We start from the raw sequence: 27,882 nt of genomic DNA, 5'->3' as shown, positions 1-27,882 counted from the left end.
CCTGTTAGCCCAGTCTGCTCCGGTCCTGAGTCCTACCGGTGCTCCATGTGTTGTAAGCCCTGAGCTCATCAGTCTCCCCTTACTACCAGGGTGGATTTGCTATTTACTGTTCCTCAGCTCACAGTGGTGGTACTAGGACAGGGACTGGCTGGTCGGCCTTGCATGGGGATGTGAGAATGAGCATGGCACAGGTCTCTGCCTGCCTCATCACCATCACGGCCCCTATGTTACCTGTGAATAACACGCCAGAGTCCAAGCCCGGCACATCGCCATATTGTGGGAGGGAGTTTGAGGAGGGAGGGAGGGAGGAGCGCGGAGGAGAGGCACAGGCTCGGCAGGCCCGGGCTCAGCCACCTCCATGGCAGGCAGGCCTCCCTTCCGCTCTGCTCTGCAGGGAGGAGCGCGGGGCTCCAAGATGGCAATCAAGCCTTGATTTGCCAACACATTTCTAATGATTAAAATGTAATTAGCACCAGTGAGCGCCTCCTCCCCAGCTAATTTCCATGCACACTGTGACAGGCAGGTGGTTGGCGGCGCCCGGGCCCCAGCAGCAGATGGAAGAGCAGGCAGCGGGAGAGGAAAACATTTTGCCATGCGACTGTTTGCATCAGAAAACCATCAGGACGTGCAGCTTTACTCTGGGAGGGAGAAAAAAAGAAGAGGAGCCCTTGACGGCGGCATATCAAATTGGCACCGTCTGAGCTGACCCTGGCAATAGCTGCCATTATTCATGCTGCTATCCCACTAGCTTCCAAGCTGGCAGACAGGCAGGCAGGTGGGCAGACAGACAGACAGGCGAGTCGAGGGGTAGACAGTTTCTATTTATCCTTTATTTAACCAGGGAGTCCCTCAGCTTTAACCCCTTCAGTGATGCTGCAGGAAATGTGTCCCAGGCAGATAACTAGCCCCAGTCCTCAGCTCCACTAGACCCTTAAAGGAAGCAGATATCAATGGTACTGTCATTAATTCTAGGGTCATGGACAGTGACCAGCAGCACCTCGTGATAGTACCAGACATGGGGATGGCATGGCACAATGATGCATCCATCCATCCATATTGAAGAAGTTGACATTTGAGCGAATATTAGGTCAGGCTATTGTGAATGGTTGTTTATATTTCTTTGATTGACACAGCATCTGTATACATTTGAGAAACAGTGCATTTGGAACCACATATTCCATGATTCCAGATTATATGCCTAAATGTTATATTTCTAAGTAGCTACAGTACAGAACATGGCGTGCATCTCTCTCACGCATCTCTGTTTGATGTGGTGGGCAAGACTCCTTATGACAACAGTTGTTTCTGTTGGAGAGTTTGGTAGAGCCAGACACAGAAAGACCCTGCTGTTGCTTATGAGAGGATAGCAGAACGAAGCTAGCTGAATCATTTACCATTGAGGACATCTCTCCTCATGTTCCCTGTCTGTTCCCTGTCTCCTCTGTCTATTGGGTTAATATTATCTCAGCTGGAGTCTGGAGAGGCTTACGGACACAGAATAGTTTTATCCTACTCTGAGTCTGATATAAACAAAAGCCTTGATGCTTGGACACATTATAGGGAGATTTGTAAGTGCACTAAGCCAAAAGGAGGGATAGAGGGTGGGGGTCGTGGCGGGGCGGTCGGGGCAATCAGAAGTGCTCCGGATACAGGCCAACATCAACAGCTCTTAGTGCTGAGGGTAATGTTTGACATTCCTCTGTTACTTAACCTAAACACTCTGGTCTGGGGTCTGCGTTGTACAGTATAATGTTGGGGCTGTGTAAATACCACTGGGCCTGGCTAGAGTATCGCTTTCTATGGCTGCTGCCCTCCTTCTCCCCCCGTCTTCCTCAGAGGAGTAATGGTTTCCTTATTGTACATGACTGCATTAAATTACGCAGACTTCCTCAAGCTGCCTCAGCCTGTCTGAGAGCTAAGCTCTGGGTTCTAAATGGCCCCATTGTTGTACTGTAGGTACATCTTTTTTACATGTCTGTGTGTTTTACATATTAATGTCCTAGTTTTTCTAGTTTCCCTTTCAAAATAGTTTTTGCAGTTTGTTCTCCTATTTACAGTAGCATACTATACCTACTCATTTCCATGAGCACTCTGATTTAAAACCTTATCAAATCCATCCAGCCTCCAAATGTGCAACCATAATGGTACTGTAGTTGAGATATGTCATCCACATAATCTTTTGCTCACAGTGATATTATCTAGCCTAGGCTCTCCGCAGTGCCTCTGGTTTCAACATGGGTCTCAGTAAATGGAAAGAACATAGATTTGCCAATGATGGTGTTCCTCTCTCCGAGCCACACTGCGTAACAGCATTTTAACGCACCATGATCACTAATCAGTGACTGACGACACCGACTTGTTTTTATGTTACAAGTGTTTGTATCTTTTTAGCATTATTATTTTTGGTTGCTTTTCCCTGTGTAGTGCAGTGAGTGTGAGGGAGCGTGGCGTCTTGTGCTTAAAGGACGAACAAATTGCCTGCCCTTGCCTGTCAGTCTTGATCTCTGGCTTTCTTGCTTTGCTCATTATAAAGGTATTTCCATTTTATTGAGTTCTCTCATTTTTTCTTCTCCCACTCCCTTTGTAGTGCAGAGAAATTTGCATTCCTCTATCCTCAGGGGAAGAAAGTAATGACAGCAATTGATTTGTATTTTCTCTTCCCCCTCTAGCTGTGTGAGTGTCTCGTGTAGTGGCACCTGCAGAAGCGACAGGCACGGGGATGAGAAGCGAAAGAGAGCAGTTGATTAAATCATCATCAAGTCGTACCGCTAGAAAGTCAATTCTGCTCGCCGTCTACAATGATATCCTTTTATCTTAAAGTAATGAGCTATGGCATTTTTGCATCGGGTAATACGATGACTTCTATTAGCATGTTCCATTTGCTTCATAAGCAAGGGCAAGTAATTCCAGTCCTCTTCTATCTCGACAATCAAAGCAATTGGCTGCACAGGCAAGCAGGGGAAAAGGGAATGGAAGGGGGGAAGAAAAGAAAGAAAGAAAAAAAGGCTGCGGGTGTTTTTTATGGATCACAACACAGTGGAAAAAATGTATCTCCCCATTATTTGAACTCCTCGCCTGCCTGCTCTGCTTGGTGTGCTCTGCACAGAGACTGCATGGACTACTGAGTCTTGGGTAACATTACTCTTGTCACAGTCTGAAGGCTTAAACACATGGAAGTAGTTCAGACAGTAATACAGGGCCCTTTATTAGTGATGGGGGGAAAAGTCGATACAGTTACATATCACAAAATTATTTTGGACAACATTTTATTGATACTTTGACTCCAAGTAATGGCTAGCGTTAGCTAGCGCTAGTCGGCTGTACCTGCGCAAAAACTCTGGTATTTTTCATACTATATCTTCTGTTCCATTTTCTTTTAAATATGTTTTAAGCACTTTTATTTCCATGACTGATCAGAACTCGTTTTTATTATGGCTCCTTCTTGTCTCTCTGCAGCAGACATATAGTGAGCAATATGTTTGGAACAATAAATCACAATAAAATTGCAGTATCGAATCGCAATACATGTACATCAATACAAGTATCGTGATAGTATAGTATCATGGGGTCCCTGGCAATTCCCAGTCCTAATAGATACAGTTACATTTAGCATGCATCATTTGTAGAACATGCATTGTTGTAGGTAATGAAGTACATTAACTTTGTTTGTTTTTCTAGCTGACAGGCTATGTAGTCTATATTTGGCTGTTGACTTGACTCTGTGCACTGTGAATGAATTAACGCAGGGGGAAAGAAAGGAGTGATGGAGATAGATAAAGAGGGGGAAAGAGGGTTGGAGGGAGAGAACCGGAGAGTGTTTTCTCAGTGTGTTTATTGCCTCTGCATAATTTATGAGGTGCTGACCATCATGGCAGTTTGCTGGGGGCTGGCCACTGGGGCCGTGTGGGACAGGCCGGTAAATTGGATGGCGTGCTCCTGCTGAGCACGCTGTCCAGCACAGGCCCCTCTCCCTCTTCACTGGTCCAGTCAGCCAGGGGAATACAGAGCCAGAGGCCCAGCCTGCCTTTTACCTTTGAGCTCTGCAGGGAGCAGGGAGCAGGGCCCCGGCTCTGCAGAAAGGAAAAAAATAGAGAGCACCAGGCTCAGGGAAGTCACCGTGGCCTGGCTCCCATGCGCTGTCAGTCAATCACCCCACACTGGGCTGGCACAAGGGTAAACCCTCTGTGTTTTAATCGACACTAGCCACCCACCCCCCCCCCCCCCCCCCCCCGCTCCACACACCCAGTGCCTTCTTCATTTCCGACTCCAGTGCTTCCCCGCTCCTCGGCCATATGCACAACTTCGAGGGCCGCCGGCCACCCAGCATCCCGCTAATTAGTTGATAAAGAATTAAGTGGACCTTGAAATTGAAATTGGGGAAGAAAAACTGAAATCCAACTTTTTTTCCCAAAAGACACCTTTACAGTTTCTCTGTTCTCTCCATCTTTCCATCCTGCACCTAAAATCATTTATATGAACAATTTAGATTTGTGTGTTTTGAATGTTAATCAGACTAACCAGGTGCTTGCGTGAGATATTTTATGGACTGTTTGTTTCATATTCAGATCCATGTCTAAAGAGTATAATGGAGTGGTCTAATGACATTGGCCCAACAGATCCACGGACAACGTTATTGCCATAGCAATGCACACTGCCATATTCCACCTGGACAAGAGGGATACCTATGTAAGAATGCTGTTTATTGACTATAGCTCAGCACTCAATACCATAGTACCCTCCAAGCTCATCACTAAGCTCGGGGCCTTGGGTCTGAACCCCGCCATGTGCAACGGGTTCCTGGACTTCCTGATGGGCCGGCCCCAGGTGTTGAAGGTAGACAACAACACCTTTGCCACGCTGATCCACAACACAGGGGCCCCACAGGGGTGAATGCTTATCCCCCTCCTGCACACTGCCTTCCCTCCAGGAAATCTACAACACCTGGTTTCACAGGAAGGCCAAGAAGAACATCAAGGACTTCAGCCACCCGAACCAGCGCCTGTTCACCCCGCTACCATCCAGAAGGCGGAAACAGTACAAGTTCATCAAAGCTGGGACTGATAGACTGAAAAACAGCTTCTATCTCCAGGCCATCAGTCTTTTAAATAGTCATCACTAACCGGCTTCTGCCCAGTACCCTGCCCTGAACCTTAGTCACTGTTACTAGCTAGCTACCACCCAGTACTCTACCCTGTACCTTAGAGACTGCTGCCCTATGTACATAGTCATTGAACACTGGTCACTTTAATAATGTTTACATACTGTCTTACCCACTTCATATGTATATACTGTATTCTAGTGGTGGCTCATTCTATAAAACTGCTGTACACACCTTTTCTATTATGAATATATGATACTGCCCATACTGTCTATACACCATGATATATATATATATATACAGTACCAGTCAAAAGTTTGGACACCCTTACTCATTCAAGGTTTTTTCTTTATTTGTACTATTTTCTACATTGTTGAATAATAGTGAAGACATCAACATTATGAAATAACACATATGGAATCATGTAGTAAGTTTTAAACCAATCAAAATATATTTTATATTTGAGATTCTTCAAAGTAGCCACCCTTTGCCTTGATGACAGCTTTGCACATTCTTGCCATTCTCTCAACCAGCTTCATGATGTAGTCACCTGGAATACATTTCAATTAACAGGTATGCCTTGTTAAAAGTTCATTTGTGGAATTTCTTTCATTCATAATGCGTTTGAGCCAATCAGTTGTGTTGTGACAAGGTAAGGGTGGTATACAGAAGATTGCCCTATTTGGTAAAAGACCAAATCCATATTATGGCAATAACAGCTCAAATAAACAAAGAGAAACAACAGTCTATCATTGCTTTAAGACATGAAGGTCAGTCAATAAGGAACATTTCAAGAACTTTGAAAGACCCAGAGTACCTCTGCTGCAGAGGATAAGTTCATCAGAGTTACCAGCCTCAGAAATTGCAGCCCAAATAAATGCTTCTCAGAGTTCAAGTAACAGACACATCTCAATATCAACTGTTCAGAGGAGACTGCGTGAATCAGGCCTTCATGGTCGAATTGCTGCAAAGACACCACTACTAAAGGACACCAATAACAAGAAGAGACTTGCTTGGGCCAAGAAACACGAGCAATGGACATTAGACCGGTGGAAATCTGTCCTTTGATCTGATGAGTCCAAATTTGAAGTTTTTGGATCCAACCACCTTGTTTTTGTGAGATGCAGAGTAGATGAACGGATGATCTCCGCATGTGTGGTTCCCACTGTGAAGCATGGAGGAGGAAGTTTGATGTTGTGGTGGTGATTTTCTGGTGACACTGTCCCCATCCAACCTGACAGAGCTTGAGAGGATCTGCAGAGAAGAATGAGAGAAACTCCCCAAATACAGGTGTGCCAAGCTTGTAGCATCATACCCAAGAAGAGGCAGTAATCGCTGCCAAATGTGCTTCTACAATGTACTGAGTAAAGGATATGAATACTTATGTAAATGTGATATTTCCTTTTTTTATTTGTAACAAATTTGCTACAATTAAAACCTGTTTTGCTTTGTCATTATGGGGTATTATGTGAAGATTGATGAGGGGGAAAAAACGATTTAATCCATTTTAGAATAAGGCTGTAATCTAACAAAATATGGAAAAAGTCAAGAGGTCTGAATACTTTCAAAATGCACTGTATATTTACACTGTACATACAGTTGAAGTCGGAAGTTTACATACACCTTATCCAAATACATTTAAACTCAGTTTTTCACAATTCCTGACATTTAATCCTCGTAAAAATTCCCTGCCTTAGGTCAGTTAGGATCACCACTTTATTTTAAGAGTACGTTCATCTCTAGGAGACAGAAAGCGTCTCCTTCCTGAGCGGTATGACGGCTGCGTGGTCCCATGGTGTTTATACTTGCATACTATTGTTTGTACAGATAAGAGTGGTACCTTCAGGCATTTGGAAATTGCTCCCAAGGATGAACCAGACTTGTGGAGGTCTACAAGGTCTTGGCTGATATCTTTTGATTTTCCCATGATGTCAAGCAAAGAGGCACTGCATTTGAAGATAGGCCTCGAAATATATCCACAGGTACACCTCCAATTGACTCAAATGATGTTAATTAGCCTATCAGAAGCTTTAAAGCCATGACATAATTTTCTGGAATTATCCAAGCTGTTTAAAGGCACGGTCACCTTAGTGTATGTAAACGTCTGACCCCACTGGAATTGTGATACAGTGAGTTGTAAGTGAAATAATCTGTCTGTAAACAATTGTTGGAAAAATTACTTGTGTCATGCACAAAGTAGATGTCTTAACCGACTTGCCAAAAGTATAGTTTGTTAACAAGGAAGTTGGGGAGTAGTTGAAAAATGAATTTTAATGACTCCAATCTAAGTGTATGTAAACTTCCGACTTCAACTGTACAGTGCCTTCAGAAACTATTCTCACCTCTTTACTTTTTCTAAATTTTGTTGTGTTACAGCCTGAATTTAAAATAGATTTAAATGAGATGTTGTGTCACTGATCAACAAACAATACTGTCAAAGTGGAACTTTGTTTGTCTTTTTTTTTTTTATTAATACAAAATTAAAAGCTGAAATGTCTTCAATCAATAAGTATTCAACCCCTTTGTTATAGCAAGACTAAATAAATTCAGGAGTAAAAATGTGCTTAACAAATTGCGTAATAAATTGCATGGAAGTTGCGTGTTAAGAATAGTGGTTAACATGATTTTCGATTAACTACCCCATCTCTGCACCCCACACATACAATTATCTGTAAGGTCCCTCAATCGTGAATTTCAAGCACAGTATTCCAAAACATGCATCCTGTTTGCAACAAGGGACTAAAGTAATACTGCAAAGGAATTGGGGAAGAAATTTACTTTTTTGTCCTGAATACAAATATGCTTGGGGCATATCCAACACAACACATCACTGAGTACCACTCTTCATATTTTCAAGCATGGTGGTGGCTGCATCATGTTATGGAAAAGCTTGTCGTCTGCAAGGACTAGGGAGTTTTCTGTGATAAAAAGAAAAGGAATACAGCTATAAGCACAGGTAAAATCCTAGAACCTGGTTCAGTCTGCTTTCACCTTTCAGCAGGACAATAACCTAAAACACAAGGCCAAATCTGGGGCTGTAGGTAGCCTAGTGGTTAGAGCATTGGGCCAGTAACCGAAAGGTTGCTAGATTGAGTCCCAGAGCTGACAAGGTAAAAATCTGTCGTTCTGCCCCTGAAAAAGGCAGTTAACCCACTGTTCCTAGGCCATCATTGTAAATAAGAATTTGTTCTTATCTGACTTGCCTAGTTAAATAAAAAAAATAAAAAAAATCTACACTGGAGTTGCTTACCAAGACGACATTGAATGTTCCTGAGTGGCCTAGTTACAGTTTTTACTGAATTGGCTTGGAAATCTATGGCAAGACTTGAAAATGACTGTCTAGTACTGATCAACAATCAAGATCTTGATCAACAATCAAGATCTTGAAGAACTGTAAAAAGAATAATGGGCAAATATTGCACAATCCAGGTGCGCAAAGCTCTTAGACATCCCCAAAAAGACAGCTGTAATGGCTGCCAAAGGTGCTTCTACAAAGTATTTACTCAGTGGTGTGAATACTTACGTAAATTTGATATTTCTGTATTTCGTTTTCAATAAATTACCAAAAATGTCTAAGAACTTGTTATCACTTTGTCTTTAATGGGGTAATGTGTATAGATCTGTCAATATATATTTTTTTATTCCTTTTGGAATTCAGGCTGTAACACAATAAAATGTGGAAAAAGTCGAGGTGTATGGATACTTTTTGAAGGCACTGTATATATTTATATTCCAGACTCTGACATTGTTCATTCTGATATTTCTTAATTTAAATGTTTGTATTTTGAGGATTTGTGTTTATTTTGTTGTGTTACTAGGTATTACTGCACTGTTGGAGCTAGAAGAACAAGCATTTCACTGCACCTGCGTTAGCATCTGTAAATATATGTACACAACCAATAAAATTTTATTTGAATATGATGGAAATACTCATCTGTACTCAGTTCTCCATTAAAGACCTGATAAAATGTGTCGTGTGATGAGGTAAATTAGATTCTGTACACTCACATTTCAATTAAAGACCTGATAAAATGTGTCGTGTGATGAGGTAAATTAGATTCTGTACACTCACATTTCAATTAAAGACCTGATAACCTGTTTGGGCTGCAGCCCGACACCGGTACACTTATGACAACATCCAGCTCAAGTGCAGGGCGCGAAATTCAAAATATATATATTTTTAAATATTTAACTTTCACACATTAACAAGTCCAAGACACCAGATGAAAGGTACACATCTTGTGAATCAAGCCAACATGTCCGATTTTTAAAATGTTTTACAGGGAAGACACAATATGTAAATCTATTAGCTAACCACGTTAGCAAAAGACACCACTATTCTTACTCCATCAGTTTTTGACTCCATCAGTAGCTATCACAAATTCGGCCAAATAAAGATATAAATAGCCACTAACCAAGAAACAACCTCATCAGATGACAGTCTGATAACATATTTATTGTATAGCATATGTTTTGTTCAAAAAATTTGCATATTTCAGGTATAAATCATAGTTTACATTTCAGCTACAATCAGAAATTGCACCGAAAGCAGCCATAATATTTACAGACACCAACGTCAAATACCTAATTACTCATCATAAAACATTTCTGAAAAATACATAGTGTACAGCAATTGAAAGACAGGCATCTTGTGATTCCAGACAATATTTCCGATTTATTAAATGTTTTACAGCGCAAACAAAATGTAGCGTGATATTAGCGTAGCCACAATAGCCAGAAACACTTGGGCGCCCACGACCAGTTCACATGCACGACAGATATTAGAAATAGCATCATAAAATGTTTCTTACTTTTGGTGATCTTCCGTCAGAATGTTGGACAAGGTGTCCTTTGTCCAGAACAGTCGTTGTTTTGATCTGGAACGGCAAATATCCCTCTTCATTTAGCATGGGCACTTGCCAAGTGGCACGGATCACTCCAACGTCAACAAAGTCAGAGAACGGAACACGGCAAAACTCTGATTAAACTATATTGAAAAAACATACGTTACGATGATATGGTCACATGTATCAAATAAAATCTAAGACGGAGATGTTAGTCGTTCATAACGACAGCTAAACAGAAGGCATATCCATGTCCTCTTTCGCGCGCTCCAGAAACAGGATATGGACGGTCACGTCAAACAAAGAGCTTTTATTCCAGACCAAGATAGACACGAAATTTCTTCTCTCACCGCATCTTGATAACCAGGGGAAGGTGTATCAAGTGTATGTAGACTCTTACGTATCACGCCCATGTCTAGGCATGAAGTTGAACAGAGCATTGATTTCTGACATTCCACTTCCTGGTCAGGAAAAGTGCTGCAGAATGAGTTCTGTTTCACTCAGAGAAATAATTCAAACGATTTTAGAAACTAGAGAGTGTTTTCTATCCAATAGTAATAATAATATGCATATTGTACGAGCAAGAATTGAGTACGAGGCCGTTTGAAATGGACACATTTTATCAGGTTACTCAATACTGCCCCTTGCAGCCATAACAGGATAAAATGTGTCGTGTGATGAGGTAAATTAGATTCTAGACACTCACATTTCAAATTAAAGACCTGATAAAATGTGTCGTGTGATGAGGTAAATTAGATTCTGTACACTCACATTTCAATTAAAGACCTGATAAAATGTGTCGTGTGATGAGGTAAATTAGATTCTGTACACTCACATTTCAAATAAAGACCTGATAAAATGTGTCGTGTGATGAGGTAAATTAGATTCTGTACACTCACATTTCAATTAAAGACCTGATAAAATGTGTCGTGTGATGAGATAAATTAGATTCTGTACACTCACATTTCAATTAAAGACCTGATAAAATGTGTCGTGTGATTAGGTAAATTAGATTCTGTACACTCACAGTTCAATTAAAGACCTGATAAAATGTGTCGTGTGATGAGGTAAATTAGATTCTGTACACTCACATTTCGATTAAAGACCTGATAAAATGTGTCGTGTGATGAGGTAAATTAGATTCTGTACACTCACATTTCAATTAAAGCAAATAAAAAGGAGAGCAAATTACAGGGTATATGCCTAGTTATTCTAACCATGTTTCTGTGTTCTCTTACAGTGTGACAGTGAGAGCGATCAGGAAGACAAGGTAAGACTCCATCTTAGTGTTTATCTTTCTCTACCAAGATATTCCTTTCTTCCTGCAATGCAGATCTTTTTCATGTATCTTTCATCAATGTGGTTTCAATGAGGATCAAATATTAGACTTTCTTTAAGTGTAGATTTCTATTTAATTAGAATTAAACATCTAGTTAATAACTGTGAGAGGCCTAATTAGCTGCACTTTAATTATAAATGACTAAATGATGTGCGAAATCTAAATTGAACTGTTATGGCTTTAGATTACAGTTAAGTGGAGCTGCTATGGCTGTGTGCATTTCCATTAGGCTTTATACAGTATTTTCTCAAATCGTTTCTCACAGAAGCATTGTGTTTACAAGCCATAAACAATGTGCTTCAATGTCTTCACCTGTAGTATAATAGTAAAATAATAGTATAAAAAGTGTAATTCTTTAGTTCATATTCTTTAATTATTCTAAGTATTATTAGCCTCTCATCACACTGTATCGGAGTCTCTTATCTTAAACAGACTGCATTTTAATGTAACTTGGTCCAAAACCATGTGGCTCTGACTGGTCTGTATGCTGCAAAGTTGGACCTTTGCCAGTGGTCTGAACATATTCACAGATAGTAGTCTTAGATCCTTCTGAGCAGCCATATTTCCCAGGAACAGTAAACTTGCAACTGTAAATCCAGCAAAAGTGTGATGATTTAGAATACCATTTGTTGTTTGTTGTTTGTTGTTTTGTTTAGTCGCTTCTGTAAATTGAGTCATTACTCAGTGCCGTCAATTCAAATTACCCCGTGGCAATTCCTTTTGTTTCAGCAACACGTCGTAGCCTGTAATTCCCTTAGTGATTTTATTCATTCATCCCGGATCATGTTACAGTGGTGATGAACAGAGCTGAGCGCCACGCTGTACCTTTCTGTCAATGATTAATTGTGTATTAAAATAACAGAGGAGTGAATGAGTAAATAGGGGGGCTCTGACTGCCACGGTTCTCCTCTGTTACAGAGTAATTGAAGCTCAAGCTCCTCAGCATCATCCTCGTTACCCTGTAGTCACCACAGTCACTATCTGTCCCTGCCAGGCATCAGCCTCGTTCTCTTTCTTTCTCTCTCTCTCTCTCCAGCCACCACCAGGATCATTTGAATTCTGTGGATGTGTTCTACTTTAGAACACGGCTGTGGAGAAGAAGGGGGGGGCACAGTCGTTTTAAAGGGTCAAATGTATTCAGATGAGGACAAACGTGGCTTATTTCGTTTTCTTCAGAATCAGGAAATGGAAAAAGTGTTCCCAGGAGAAATCCCGTTCTGCCTGGTGTAGAGAGGCTTCTGCTGTGGTGACAGGAGCCGCAGGGGCTCTGATAAGAGCCAGCTTTTTGCCTCTGTGTGTGTGTGTGTGTGTGTGTGTGTGTGTGTGTGTGTGTGTGTGTGTGTGTGTGTGTGTGTGTGTGTGTGTGTGTGTGTGTGTGTGTGTGTGTGTGTGTGTGTGTGTGTGTGTGTGTGTGTGTGTGTGTGTGTGTGTGTGTGTGTGTGTGTGTGTACACATGAGTGTGCTGGACGAGCGCGTGTGTGTGTGTGTTCTTTTAATACATCCTGTCTCCAAAGGACAGTCAACGCTGTCAGAAGACATGGATGTTCTCCTGGGTGCTCTTTACAAAGTGACCTGTTTGATGGGATTCCTCTAACATGACATGATAATGGTGTGTTGGCTGACAGATAGAAACCAGGGTCCTCACACACACATGCATGGACACACACGCACACTTGTCCATTATTATCCCAATCTATCGGTCATTCCCTTTCTTCTCTATGACAGTGTCTCACATGCAGTCTTTTTAGAGTTAAGACATTGATAGGGACAGGGTGTTCTCATCCTACTGTCACTTTAATAGACAATATCCCTCTACCATGATTACTGTAACTGTTAGAATGTTAAAGAAGTGTCTGTGATTCTGTGTCTGGTCTTAGGCTGAAGGAGATGGTACACTGTCTATAGCACTGTCATGTCTCTTTGTCCCTGTAATAGTGACTGATGGCCCATCTCATTTTTGCCCAGAGTTTTCTTGAATGATATGTTCTGTCCTCTTTCATCAGGCAGAGTGGGATGGTCCATCTGGTCTCAGGGCCTGCACCCGGGGTCCGTCCAGGGACCGCCGGTGGTTGATGAATTGGTGTCGGTATATGGCAGGGATCATCAACTAGATTCAGCCGCGTGTCAACGTATTCTTGAGCGGATGGTTGGGAGGCATGAAACACAATTAAAATAATTTGTAGACTACAAATTGACCGCAAAAAGCCCAAACAGATATAATGTTTGACTAAAACATATTCAAACCTTGCTTACAAGCGTATACGATAATGTGTGTCTCTCTATTATGTGTGGGAATACTTGGGAACAGATTTCATAAATTGAAATCACTTGGAGCTGATCTCCTGGTGTTTTTACAGTCTTTTACGTCCTACAAAAGAAAATACCCTCCAATTTTTTTGTTGTTGAAATTATATATTTTTGGCTCAGAAAACTTGGGGGGCGAAATAAAACCACCCGCGGGCCAAATTCGCCCTCTGTGGTCCGCCAGATGGGGAACCCTGGTATATCGGATACGAGTGAGAGAGAAAAAGCTAATCCCAATGAGTCTCTTGTCAAAGCTTTGGCCGGCCTGGATGTTCCAATCCTGGCTCTGGCCGCAAAGTGTGCTTGGCCCCGATTCCAGGTTCCATTCTGGAAAAGCTAGTCAGTCATTGATTGTGTTCCGGCTCTCTTTCACTTCCCAGGCTAGGCAGCCCGAGGGATCCGGGCTCGAATCTGATCCAGGATCAGGTGGTTCTTTTTATTATTGCTAACAGGTAGGACTGGGCCGTTCATTTGAAGCAGCTTGAGTCCCATTATTACAGCAGGATTACAGACAGGAGTAGAGGATAGGAGAGAAGTTGCAGAGAGAGAGAGAGGGAAGGATTCCATATCCTAAAGGTGCCTTTGATGTGGGCCGCCAATATCCAATAACATTCCCCGTTTCATGGCGCAGTTAACGCCAACAGGTTTTTCACCATCTGAGAGTGTTTAAAGGCTGATGAGGCTAAAGTGAATGTAAAATGGGCTCAGTCTTAAACTTTAATGTGCACGTGTTTATGTGCCCAGAACATCTTTCAGTGATTTAAGAAAAATATTCTGTGCTGCTCCTTGGGTGTGTGGACACAACTCATAGTTGCGTAAGCTTCAATTCCCTCAAATATATAGCTTTTATTTATTTTTTAAATGCTTTTCATGAGAAATCTTTTGAAGCATTAGTTATAAGATGGAAATGACTGTTCCATGGAAATGACATAGTCACGAGCACCAGCCACTCTATCCAGACCAGACTAGCTAAATGCTTAAGTGGTTTTGCTGGTAAGTGGCACCTTAAACTGCCAGTCAAATTATTTGCAAAGATATCTGGTGGTGTTCTAGTGCTTTTTACTAGACTAGAGCGTCAGCCCACAGCCCTGAGTGACTGAAGACTACTTAGGCCTTTTATGAAGATGGCGAGACCTCTCTCTTATCATTCAACAGTCTTTTTATTCCACCTGGCGCAGAGCCTCTTTACCTAGACCACACCTTCACTAAGTGTGTATTTATTCACCATCAGTCTATCAGCGTTTGGCCACTAAGCAGTAAATGCCATTTTGAAAGGTTTGTGTCTTATTAACGACCTGGCATGGAAAAGTGGTGTAATTTGCCGTAGTTGGTCCTTATTGGAGGCAAGGGGAGACTGTAAGTGGGTGCTTTAGTGGAGCCGCCATGGAGAGGACCTGTTTGTCCTTGACATCAAATAAAGATCTGATCTGGTAATATATTTGCTGTTTCTCTTTTTTTATTGTATTGCTGTGTTTGCCCTCAGACAATTACAGCAGAAGTGTCGAGTTTCTCAATCATTCAACGAACAAACAGCGCTGTGTATAAAAACGTTTTATCTTCTCTCCTTCCCCCCTACTGCTGGGGAGCTGGATGAGTAATAAAAAGCAGAGAGCGACTTGTCAGTGTTAAAAGATTGTGTTTTGCCCCTCCAAAGGAAGAGTATAGTGTTTACAGGCTTGAGTGGGTGCTCGCTAGGCCGAGGCTGAGGCTGATTGCACTAGAGTAGCCTGTCAGCCCGTGATTTGTCATGTACTCTATCATCCTTGTCACTCCGCAGAGCGTTGTCATAGGTAACGAATTTGTACCCCCCCCCCAAACTCCCTCTCCCCCTTCTCCCATATTTGTACCCAGTCCATGTAGGAAATTTGTATTTACTTTGGGGGAGTGTAATTTGTTCCTCATGGATAATATGACCCTTAGCGGAGTCGGATCATGGGTTAGTTGAAGTGATATTTTCCGGTAATGGTAGTCGTACATCATGGCTGTCAGGCCGGGTTAGGAGGCGAGCACATTATAGCTCCATTTTAGCACTGCAGGCATCTGGGATTATTTTCCATAACCAAGTATGACATGACCGCTTTGCGGAGTGCATTACATTTTTACTAGATTTTTCTCCTCCCTCTGCAACTTCTGTGACTTTTCCCCAGGACCAGGGGGGAGGAGGGGGGGAGGAGCTGCCACTGTGATGGATACCCTGGAGTCCCAGCAGCCCCTGCCCAGGTTAACCAATGTCACAGACCTACACAGGTCCCCTCCATCCCACTATGGACAAATCCACACTCCCTCCGAGACTGACCGCAGCAGCCTGCTCCCTAGCCCACACACACACCCACACACACGCAACACACTAAGCAACACAGAGAAAAAGATAAAGGGAGCGAGGGAGAGGGAAAGAGGGAAAGAGCAGGCTTTTTTTTCAATAACAAAAAGCTATGAAATGAGTTACCATGGATGTGAGGAATATAAAAATGATTGTGTCTTGACATTTGTCCCTCTGAGCAATTTTCGCTTAAGACGGTGAATCAGAAAAGCAGCCCTGACAGATAGAGAACGTTCAGACAGCAACACCCCTTCCTCCCTCCTTCATTCCTCCTTCCATCCCTATTTCATCCAATCTTCACTTTCATGGACAGAAATTGTCCTCAGACATGGCAGAGAAAACAATGAAAACAGCGGTTAATGCAAACAATTTGTTTTGTCCCTCCCAGGCAAGGTCAGCAGTGTAAATGCCACCTCTTGCCATTGACAAATGGTCGCACCTCTGTCTGGTAATCAGCCAGGTCCCAGAGGTGGGCAAGCAGGCGGAGCTCATTAGCGCGGCTCCAATTAATATTAAGACCCTAGTCCTTTGCCGAGCGCTGCACTGACGGCAGGCCAGGGGCGAGGGGAGGAGAGGGGAGGGGGTTAGATGGATGGATGGGGATGGACTGACACTGGCTGGTTGACGGATAGCGAGGTCAGCATGCTCTCTCTCTCCACACAGTCCAAGCAGGCAGACACACACCCAGCTGTACATAATGACAAAGCAGAGCATTGGGCCATGAGAGGGAAGGTCAGCATGCCCTTAGGAGAGTGTTACCCTTCTCCCACTGACAGGTTGATAATTAAACACAGCCAGCGTAGTCTATTTTATTAACTAGTTGCATGGTGATGACATGAGGCTAAATATCAGAGCAGTAAAAAAAAAGAAATCCGCTATTTATTTTCCTTGTAGTGATATGGCCCATTTTAGTAGTTAATATAACACTAGCATGTAAAGGTATTTTTATGTTCACTTAGCATTCCAGTATATTGTGGGCAGCTCCTCCACAGGTATGTTTCTATGACCCTGCACAGATCTGTGTAACACTGGGGTGGTAGCTGTTTTGAATCTCTAGCCATTGTCTCTCCTTTGGTCACTGAATGACCTTGTGCGCCCTGGTCAAAAGTAGTGCGCTATATACAGAATAGGGTGCCATTTTTAGACACAGGCCGAGTCCCCAGTCTCTAGTTCCTAGTCACTAGTCTTCTCCACCAGAAGGCATATCCTCATTCTGTCATTCTGTCACAGCACATCTCCCTGTGCTAACACTCAACATCTAGATGGGGACAATTATCCAAAAAATCTAATCAAATGTATTTGTCATTTGTCATCACAGCAGGGGTTAATGCAAGTGTAGCGAAATGCTTGTGCTTCTAGTTCCGACCATGCAGTAATATCTAACAAGCAATATAACCTAACAATTTCACAACAACTACCTTATACACACAAGTGTAAAGGGATAAAGAATATGTACATAAAGATATATGAATAAGTGATGGTACAGAACGGCATAGGCAAGATGCAGTATATGGTATAGAGTACAGTATATACATATGAGATGAGTAATGTAGGGTATGAAAACACTATATGAAGTGGCATTGTTTAAAGTGGCTAGTGATACATTACATCAAGATGGCAAGATGCAGTAGATGGTATAGTGTACAGTATATACATATGAGATAAGTAATGTAGGGTAAGTAAACATTATATAATATAAAGTGGCTAGTGATAAATTGATTACATCAATTTTTCCATTATTAAAGTGGCTGGAGTTGAGTCAGTATGTTGGCAGCAGCCCCTCAATGTTAGTGATGGCTGTTTAACAGTCTGATGGCCTTGAGATAGAAGCTGTTTTTCAGTCTCTCGGTCCCAGCTTTGATGCACCTGTACTGACCTCGCCTTCTGGTAGATAGCGGGGTGAACAGGCAGTGGCTCGGGTGGTTGTTGTCCTTGATGATCTTTTTTGCCTTCCTGTGACATCGGGTGGTGTAGGTGTCCTGGAGGGAAGGTAGTTTGCACCCGGTGATGCATTGTGCAGACCTCACTACACTCTGGAGAGCCTTCCGGTTATGGGCGGGGCAGCTGCCGTACCAGGCGGTGATACAGCCAGACAGGATGCTCTCGATTGTGCATCTGTAAAAGTTTGTGAGTGTTTTTGGTGACAAGCCAAATTTCTTCAGCCTCCTGAGGTTCTTCACCACGCTGTCTGTGTGGGTGGACCATTTCAGTTTGTCCGTGATGTTTACGCCGAGGAACTTAAAACTCTCCACCCTCTCCACTACTGTCCCGTCAATGTAGATAGGCGGCTGCTCCCTCTGCTGTTTCCTGAAGTCCACGATCATCTCCTTTGTTTTGTTGACATTGAGTGTGAGGTTATTTTCCTGACACCACACTCCGAGGGCCCTCACCTCCTCCCTGTAGGCCGTCTCGTCGTTGTTGGTAATCAAGCCTACCACTGTAGTGTCGTCTGCAAACTTGATGATTGAGTTGGAGGCGTGCATGGCCACGCAGTCATGGGTGAACAGGGAGTACAGGAGAGGGCTGATAACGCACCCTTGTGGGGACCCAGTGTTGAGGATCAGCGGGGTGGAGATGTTGTTACCTACCCTCACCACCTGGGGGCGGCCCATCAGGAAGTCCAGGACTCAGTTGCACAGGGCGGGGTCGAGACTCAGGGTCCTAATGACGAGTTTGGAGGGTACTATGGTGTTAAATGCTGAGCTGTATTCGATGAACAGCATTCTTACATAGGTTTTCCTCTTGTCCAGATGGGTTAGGGCAGTGTGCAGTGTGATGGCGATTGCGTCGACTGTGGACCTATTGGGGCGGAAAGCAAATTGGAGAATATGGGGTGTTGGGGAATTTTTTAATAGACGCTGTGGGTACAACATCACCGATGCACTTGTTATTAAACTCGCACACCGAATCAGCGTATTCGTCAATGTTGTTGTTCGCCGCAATGCGGAACATATCCCAGTCCACGTGATCGAAGCAATCTTGAAGCGTGGAATCCGATTGGTCGGACCAGCATTGAACAGACCTGAGCGCGGGAGCTTCCTGTTTTAGTTTCTGTCTATAGGCTGGGAGCAAGAAAAAATGGAGTCGTGGTCAGCTTTTCCGAAGGGAGGGCGGGGGAGGGCCTTATATGCATCGCGGAAGTTAGAATAACAGTGGTCTAGGGTTTTGCCAGCCCTGGTAGCACAATCGATATGCTGATAGAATTTGGGGAGCCTTGGTAGTTTCCAGTTTACATAGAGTCCAATGAAGTTCTTTCAGGGCCGTCGATGTGTCTGCTTGGGGGGGAATATACACGACTGTGATTATGATCGAAGAGAATTCTCTTGGTAGATAATGCGGTCGGCATTTGATTGTGAGGAATTCTAAGTCAGGTGAACAAATGGACTTGAGTTCCTGTATGTTGTTATGATCACACCACGTCTCGTTATTCATAAGGCATACACCTCTGCCCTTGTTCTTACCAGAGAGATGCTTGTTTCTTTCGGCGCGATGCGTGAAGAATCCAGGGGGCTGTACCGACTCAGATAGCGTGTCTCGAGTGAGCCATGTTTCCGTGAAACAAAAGAACGTTACAGTCTCGGATGTCTCTCTGGAATGCTACCCTTGCTCGGATTTCGTCTACCTTGTTGTCAACAGACTGGACATTGGCGAGTAGTATGATCGGGAGCGGTGCGCGATGTGCCCGTCTACAGAGCCTGACCAGAAGACCGCTCCGTCTGCCCCTTCTTCTACAGCGTCGTTGTTTTGGGTCGCCGGCTGGGATCCGATCCATTGTCCTGGGTGGTGGGCCAAACAGAGGATCCGCTTCGGGAAAGTCGTATTCCTGGTCGTAATGTTGGTGAGTTGACGTTGCTCTTATATCCAATAGTTCCTCCCGACTGTATGTAATAAAACCTAAGATTACCTGGGGTAACAATGTAAGAAATAAGACATAAAAAAAAAAAATACTGCATAGTTTCCTAGGAATGCGAAGCGAGGTGGCCATCTCTTTCGGCGCCGGAAGTTATGTCACTAATGTCTACTCAGCAGCAGCACCCATGCCATACACCCCAAGCACTTACACTACAGACCTAGTAAATGCATAGTGATAAAAGTGACAACCCCTGATCACTCGTTGGAAAGGTTAGAGACAACGATTACCACAGGCGGGAAGTGTTGTTGTTGTTGTGTGTTATTGTTGATAGTGATTTTGCCCAAGCTGATTTCTCAGATTCCATTACCAAACAACCAATGTCTCTCCTCTCCTCTCTTCATTAGAATGCTATGTCGAAAACAGATTTAATTTAACACCTAAAAGGGCATCAGTTATATTTCTTTGCTAGACCTATGAAATTATCCACTTGTGCGTTTGATAGCTGTGATCGTCCAGTTAGGGTGTCGAAACATTGCCTATGTAAGAGGTTGACTGCAGTCTGGCTATGTGATATTATTCAAGGCCAGTGTTAGCTCTCCAGAGCCTTTAACCTCACCATTCATTTATTCCCAACAATGAAAGGTAATAATGTACACGTTTGAATAGGGACAAGGTTGCCAAGTCCTTGAAATTGAATGAAGGGAGAACACTCGGTAGTGAATGTTTCAGTGGCAACGTTTCAATTCCCAATGCAGGGGGAGAACAGGCAATGGAAAATAATTCAATCAGCAACAAAAAACATAAATACACCATTTGAATGAGATAGTCTGTCGTGTGGAAAGAAAAGCCATTTCCATCTTTCCTGACCTGGAAAAGCAAAACATCCCTGGCAAATTATGGATATATATCACTGCTTTTATGAGATCTGCTGCATACAGGAAGGCTTTGCTATGGAAACAAAACCCTAAGACCAGAAAAATGGAACATGGATGTATAAATGTACACATTGTGGTCAATTTTTTCCACAGCTCAAATGCTACTGTACACATGTTGAGTATAAGCCTTCATAAACAAGATATTGGTTAGGACTTTTCTATTGCAAATTATTTTACATTGATGAATGTTTTGGCTATTTACAGTAAATGTCTACTATATGTCCTCAGTTCTGATCTTATTTATTTTATTAGCACCGACACGAATGTTATTAAATCAAATCAAATTGTATAATTAATATGATTCACCAATTAGAGAACACCTTTCTATTATAACCCCCTACAGTGGCATTGATCAGACATACAGTAGGACTCTTGTAACAACAAACATAGGGAGCAGCTGATTGCATCCCAAATGGCACCCTTTTCCCTTTGTAGTGCACTACAGTTGACCAGATATATTTGGTTGGATCAAGACTAGGCCGTGGGCCGTGCCCACCTCAGGTGTCTATCCTCATCTTTATCCTCATCTATATTTATGACAGAGCGTTGTCTGTTACCAGCCTTTAAAAATGCATGTACTCAGACCTTGGGTTCAAACCACAGTCTCTGGAAACCCGCTCTTTAGGAAAAAACACTGTTGTTGTTATGCAGGACTCTTTCCATGGAGCCCATCTTCATCTCTCTCCGTGTGTCTCTCTCTCTCTCTCTCCATCCCTCTCCATGCCCTCTCTCTCCCTGCCTGCTGAGAGTGATTTCTTAGACACTCCAAGGTTAAACTTTCTCTGTGTGTGCGTGCGGAGGATGTCAGTCAAGGCCCTGCTCACCTACGCAGAAGCCCCCTGGCGACCGGCCTGTCACTCGCACACAAACCTCTGCCAACTCATTGCCCTTTTGTCAAGCCAACGATTGCTGCAGGTGCTCAGAATTTACTGCCTTTTTTTCTCTCTTCATCCCTCTAAAGATCAACCTCGCCTTACCTACACAAAGTGGCTCTATCCAGTGGTGGCCTGACCATTCGGGCGTTAGGGGCGGTGCCCCACTTATTTTACATTTTTTCAAATAAATATATTTTATATAATTCATAGATTAGGTTTTAAAGGTCCTTAACTTATGGCTGCAGTCCCGTTAACGGGATCGATATGACAACAGCCAGTGAAAGTGCAGGGCGCCAAATTCAAACAACAGAAATCTCATAATTAAAATTCCTCAAACATACAAGTATCTTATACCATTTTAAAGATAATCTTGCTGTTAATCCCACCACAGTGTCCGATTTCAAAAAGGCTTTACAGCGAAAGCACCACAAACGATTATGTTAGGTCACCGCCAAATCACAGAAAAACACAGCCATTTTTCCAGCCAAAGACAGGAGTCACAAAAAGCATTAATGGAGATAAAATTAATCACTAACCTTTGATCATCTTCATCAGATGACACTCATAGGACTTCATGTTACAATGTTATTTATATCAAAAAATCTCAGTATACATTGGCGCGTTTTCAGTAGTTCCAAAAACATCGGGTGATTTTGCAGAGAGCCACATCAATTTCCAGAAATACTCATAATAAACATTGATCAAAGATCAAGTGTTACACATGGAATTTTAGATCCACTCCTCCTTAACCTGTCTGGCTCCGGCGTTCCGCTAGCAGAACACCTCCCACATTCCACTGAAAAGGCAGAGCGCGAAATTCAAAAGATATTTTTTAGAAATATTTAACTTTCACACATTAACAAGTCCAATACAGCAAATGAAAGATACACATCTTGTGAATCCAGTCAACATGTCCGATTTTTAAAATGTTTTACAGCGAAAACACCACATATATTTATGTTAGCTCACCACCAAATACAAAAAAGGACAGACATTTTTTACAGCACAGGTAGCATGCACAAAGCCAACCTAACTAACCAAGAACCAACCAAACTAACCAAGAAACAACTTCATCAGATGACAGTCTTATAACATGTTATACAATAAATCTATGTTTTGTTCGAACAATGTGCATATTTGAGGTATAAATCAGTTTTACATTGCAGCTACCATCACAGCTACCGTTAGAAATTGAACCGAAGCAGCCAGAGTAATTACAGACACCAACGTGAAATACCTAAATACTCACCATAAAACATTTCTGAAAAATCGATGGTGTACAGCAAATTAAAGACAAACATCTTGTGAATCCAGCCAATATTTCCGATTTTTTAAGTGTTTTACAGCGAAAACACAATATAGCATTATATTAGCTTACTACAATAACCTACCACACTACCGCATTCATTCATCAAGGCACGTTAGTGATAGCAATAGGCACGTTAGCGATAGGGAATAAACCAGCAAAAGATAGTCATTTTCACTAACCTTCATAAACCTTCATCAGATGACAGTCCTATAACATCAGGTTATACATACACTTATGTTTTGTTCGAAAATGTGCATATTTAGAGCTGAAATCAGTGTTTATACATTGTGCTAACGTAGCATCTTTTTCCCAGAATGTGCGGATATTTTTACGACACTCAACTATTCTGACCAAATAACTATTCATAAACGTTACTAGAAAATACATGTTGTATAGGAAATGATAGATACACTAGTTCTTAATGCAATCGCCGTGTTAGAATTCTAAAAATAACTTCATTACGACATACAGCTTAGTTATAGCGAGAGAGTACCCAAAATCTGGGCTCAAACGACTATTTCACATGTTCGACAGATATATGAAATAGCATCATAAAATGGGTTCTACTTTTGATGATCTTTCATCAGAATGTTGTACAAGGGGTCCTTTGTCCAGAACAATCGTTGTTTGGATTTAGAATGTCCTCTTCTCCAGTCAATTAGCACGGAAAGCTAGCAAAGTAGCACAAAGCTCTCCTTCCTGAACAAAGGCACACAACGCAACACGCCTAACGTCCCGAATAAATTTCAATAATCTAATAAAACTATTTTGAAAAAAAACATACTTTACGATGATATTGTCACATGTATCAAATAAAATTAAAGCCTGAGATATTAGTCGTCTATAACGGCAGTATTTCAGAAGGCAAAACCAGGTCCCTTCACGCGCTCTCCAGAAAACAGGAAACTGGTGACACATCATGCCGAGAGCTTTTATTCGACCCCAGATCAAGTTATACACTCCATTTCTTCTCTCACTGCCTGTCGACATCTAGTGGAAGACGTATGAAGTGCATGTATACTGATATATATGAAGCCCATTTATAGGCAGGGCCTAGAACAGAGCATCGATTTCAGATTTTCCACTTCCTGTCAGGAAGTTTGCTCCAACTTGAGTTTTGTTTTGCTCACAGATATAATTCAAACGGTTTTAGAAACTAGAGAGTGTTTTCTATCCAATAGTAATAATAATATGCATATTGTACGAGCAAGAATTGAGTACGAGGCCGTTTAAATTGGGCACGATTTTCCCCCAAAGTGAAAACAGCTCCCTCTGTCCTCAACAGGTTAATGCAACTGCTGTGTCAGATGTCAAAAAAGCTTTACGGAAAAAAACAAACCATGCAATAATCTGAGGTCGGCGCTCAGAGCCCAATCAAGACAAAAATATATCCGCCATATTGTGCAGTCAACAGAAGTCAGAAATAACATTATAAATATTCACTTACCTTTGATGATCTTCATCAGAATGCACTCCCAGGAATCTCAGTTCCACAATAAATGTTTGATTTGTTCGGTAATGTCCATCATTTATGTCCAAGTAGCTACTTTTGTTAGCGCGTTTGGTAAACATATCCAAAGTCACGAAGCGCGTTCACTAAAAGCAGACAAAATGTCAAAAAGTTCCGTTACAGTCAGTAGAAACATGTCAAACGATGTATTGAATCAATCTTTAGGATGTTTTTAACATAAATCTTCAATAATGTTCCAACCGGAGAATTCCTTTGTCTTCAGAAGTGCGATGGAACAGAGCTTGCTCTCACATGAACGCGCATGGTCAGCGCATGTTCAGCTCATGGTAGACCTTAATCAATCCCCTCTCATTCGGCCCCACTTCACAGTAGAAGCATCAGACAAGGTTCTAAAGACTGTTGACATCTAGTGGAAGCCATATCCCACTGTATATTCGATAGGCGATGAGTTGAAAAACTACAAACCTCAGATGTCCCACTTCCTGGTTGGATTTTCTCTCAGGTTTTTGCCTGCCATATGAGTTCTGTTATACTCACAGACATCATTGAAACAGTTTTAGAAACTTCAGAGTGTTTTCTATCCAAATATACCAATACTATGCATATATTAGCAAATGGGACTGAGGAGCAGGCAGTTTACTCTGGGCACCTTATTCATCCAAGCTACTCAATACTGCCCCGCAGCCATAAGAAGTTAAAAGTGTACATTTTACTGTTTAAAAAATATATTGTTCAAAACAAGCTGTTCAGTTCCCTACTACTCTGCCAGCAGCAGCTCCGGGTGCCGGGCCTGCCACCCAGTGCTTGGATTGCATTACCAGTTATTACACTGAGGGAGTACCATTAAGTGCACTGGGCTATGGCCCGTGACGTGAACGGGCAAAAGCAGTGATATCATGACACAAGGCGAGACCCAGATGCAGACACAGGAGGCAGATGGTTAGAGTCTTACAATGTTTAATAATCCAAAAGGAGTAGGCAAGAGAATAGTTGTGGACAGGCAAAAGGTCAAAACCAAATCAGAGTCCAGGAGGTACAGAGTGTCAGACAGGCTCGTGGTCAAGGCAGGCGAATGGTCAGGCAGACGGGTAAAGAGTCCAGAACAGGCAAGGGTCAAAACCGGGAGGCATTGAAAAAAGAGAATAGCAAAGGCAGGAGTACGGGAATACGGCTGGTTGACTTGGAACGTACAAGATGAACTGGCACAGAGAGAAAGGAAACACGGGGTTAAATACACTGGGGAAAACAAGCGACACCTGGAGGAGTGGAGACAATAATGAGGACAGGTAAAACTGATCAGGGTGTGACAGGTGAGGGAGGAGTGCCCTTCTCAAATTGAACAGTAATCTGCGCCGTTCAGTCATGTTGTCAACAAGGCATCGTTCAGAAATATACAGTATATCTTTTCCATAAAATACAGTTGAAGTCGGAAGTTTACATACACTTAGGTTGGAGTCATTAAAACTTGTTTTTCAACCACTACACAAATTTCTTGTTAACAAACTATAGTTTTGGCAAGTCGGTTAGGACATCTACTTTGTGCATTACACGCGTAATTTTTCCAACAATTGTTTACAGACAGATTATTGCACTTATAATTCACTGTTTCACAGAAGTTTACATACACTACACTTGACTGTGCCTTTAAACTGCTTGGAAAATGTCAGAAAATTATGTCATGGCTTTAGAAGCTTCTGATAGGCTAATAGACAACATTTGAGTCAATTGGAGGAGCACTTGTGGATGTATTTCAAGGCCTACCTTCAAACTCAGTGCCTCTTTGCTTGACATCATGGGAAAATCAATCAAAAAATGTAGATCTCCACAAGTCTGGTTCATCCTTGGGAGCAATTTCCAAACGCTTGAAGGTACCACGTTCATCTGTACAAACAATAGTACGCGAGTATAAACACTATGGGACCACGCAGCCGTCACACCACTCAGGAAGGAGACGCGTTCTGTCTTCTAGAGATGAACATACTTTGGTGCGAAAAGTGCAAATCAATCCCAGAACAACAAAGGACCTTGTGAAGATGCTGGAGGAAACAGGTACAAAAGTATGTATATCCACAATAAAACGAGTCCTATATCGACATAACCTGAAAGGTCGCGCAGCAAGGAAGAAGCCACCGCGCCATAAAAAAAGCCAGACTACGGTTTGCAACTGCATATGGGGACAAAGATTGTACTTTTTGGAGAAATGTCCTCTGGTCTGATGAAACAAAAACAGAACTGTTTGGCCATAATGACCATCGTTATGTTTGGAGGAAAAAGGGGAGAGACTCGCAAGCCGAATAACACCATCCCAACCATGAAGCACGGGGGTGGCAGCATCACATTTTCGGGGTGCTTTGCTGCAGGAGGGACTGGTGCACTTCACAAGATAGATGGTGAGCAAGGAAGCCTACAACCTGACTCAGTTGCACCAGCTCTGAAAAATTCACCCAATTTATTGTGGGAAGCTTGTAGAAGGCTACCCGAATTGTTTGACCCAAGTTAAACAATTTAAAGGTAATGCTACCAAATACTAATTGAGTGTATGTAAACTTCTGACCTACTGGGAATGTGATTAAATAAATAAAAGCTGAAATAAATCATTCTCTCTACTATTATTCTGACATCTCACATTCTTATAATAAAGTGGTGATCCTAACTGACCTAAAACAGGGAATTTTTACTAGGATTAAATGTCAGGAATTGTGAAAAACTGAGTTTAAATGTATTTGGCGAAGGTGTATGTAAACTTCTGACTTCAACTGTATATGTTCTAATTTTCAAACTAGTTTTCATTGGGAAGACAGATAAAGAATTTTTATCAAAGGCAAACACTTTTGCGTGTGAAAACCCAGAATCCTACTCAGTACTCCACGTACTTAACCTACGTCAACGGAGGTGTTAATATAACTCCCTCATTGCTTGCTAATGGGGCGACTGCACCAATGAGATTGCAGGATTTCATCATGTGATTTTCACAGCACAATGTTATATGGACCGTCCTTGGGCGTTGAAATTAACAGAAGATATGCTCTATCAGGTACTCAGCAGATGGCGCCAAAGAGCAAATTGCAATGGACTTGTAAATACATTATCATGACAGTTATTGGGAGCCTTGGACCTGATAAACCGGACATCCACATTCATCAGCAGTCAGCAGACAGATCAACAGACAGAAACACTAGCTAGAACCATCTTGCAGACCTAGTATGAGGGGAAAAAAGCATGGCTTTGTGCTCAGTTCGCAACACTGTTTTTTGTTTCCCTTGCCGTTCATCAGATGCTAGCTAGTGGACACCAGTTACCGGCAAGGTAACTGCCGGTAGCTTGCTAGATCGCGTGACATTTTCACATCTAACTAAAGTTAACTTGCGAGCACATCATGCTCTGTGACATTGTGCAAGCTATCCCCAGTTAGATAATTTGTTTCCACTTTTTGCATCTGTGCTTGTTGCATTTTCCCTTTGCTAGTGGCATCGATGCACTTGCTCGTGAGCTGGCTACTCGTTCTAAATAGTTGGTCATCAAAACAGTGGCAGC

The 27,882-nt window shown here is 42.3% G+C and overlaps 1 protein-coding gene across 7 annotated transcripts in view; it reads left to right on the top strand.

The window, feature by feature from the left end:
* Positions 1–27,882, top strand: part of LOC129868293 (autism susceptibility gene 2 protein-like) — a 560,243-nt gene that overhangs the window by 381,463 nt on the left and 150,898 nt on the right. For all 7 annotated transcript variants that reach the window (XM_055942132.1, XM_055942136.1, XM_055942135.1 and 4 more), the window contains one exon: positions 11,183–11,212. In XM_055942132.1, the coding sequence (XP_055798107.1) occupies positions 11,183–11,212 (30 nt within the window). The remainder of the gene's footprint in view (positions 1–11,182; positions 11,213–27,882) is intronic.

The sequence above is a fragment of the Salvelinus fontinalis genome, chromosome 13, assembly GCF_029448725.1.
Source record: "Salvelinus fontinalis isolate EN_2023a chromosome 13, ASM2944872v1, whole genome shotgun sequence".
Taxonomy (NCBI): Eukaryota; Metazoa; Chordata; class Actinopteri; order Salmoniformes; family Salmonidae; genus Salvelinus; species Salvelinus fontinalis.
This window is presented reverse-complemented; position numbering and strand designations above follow the sequence as displayed.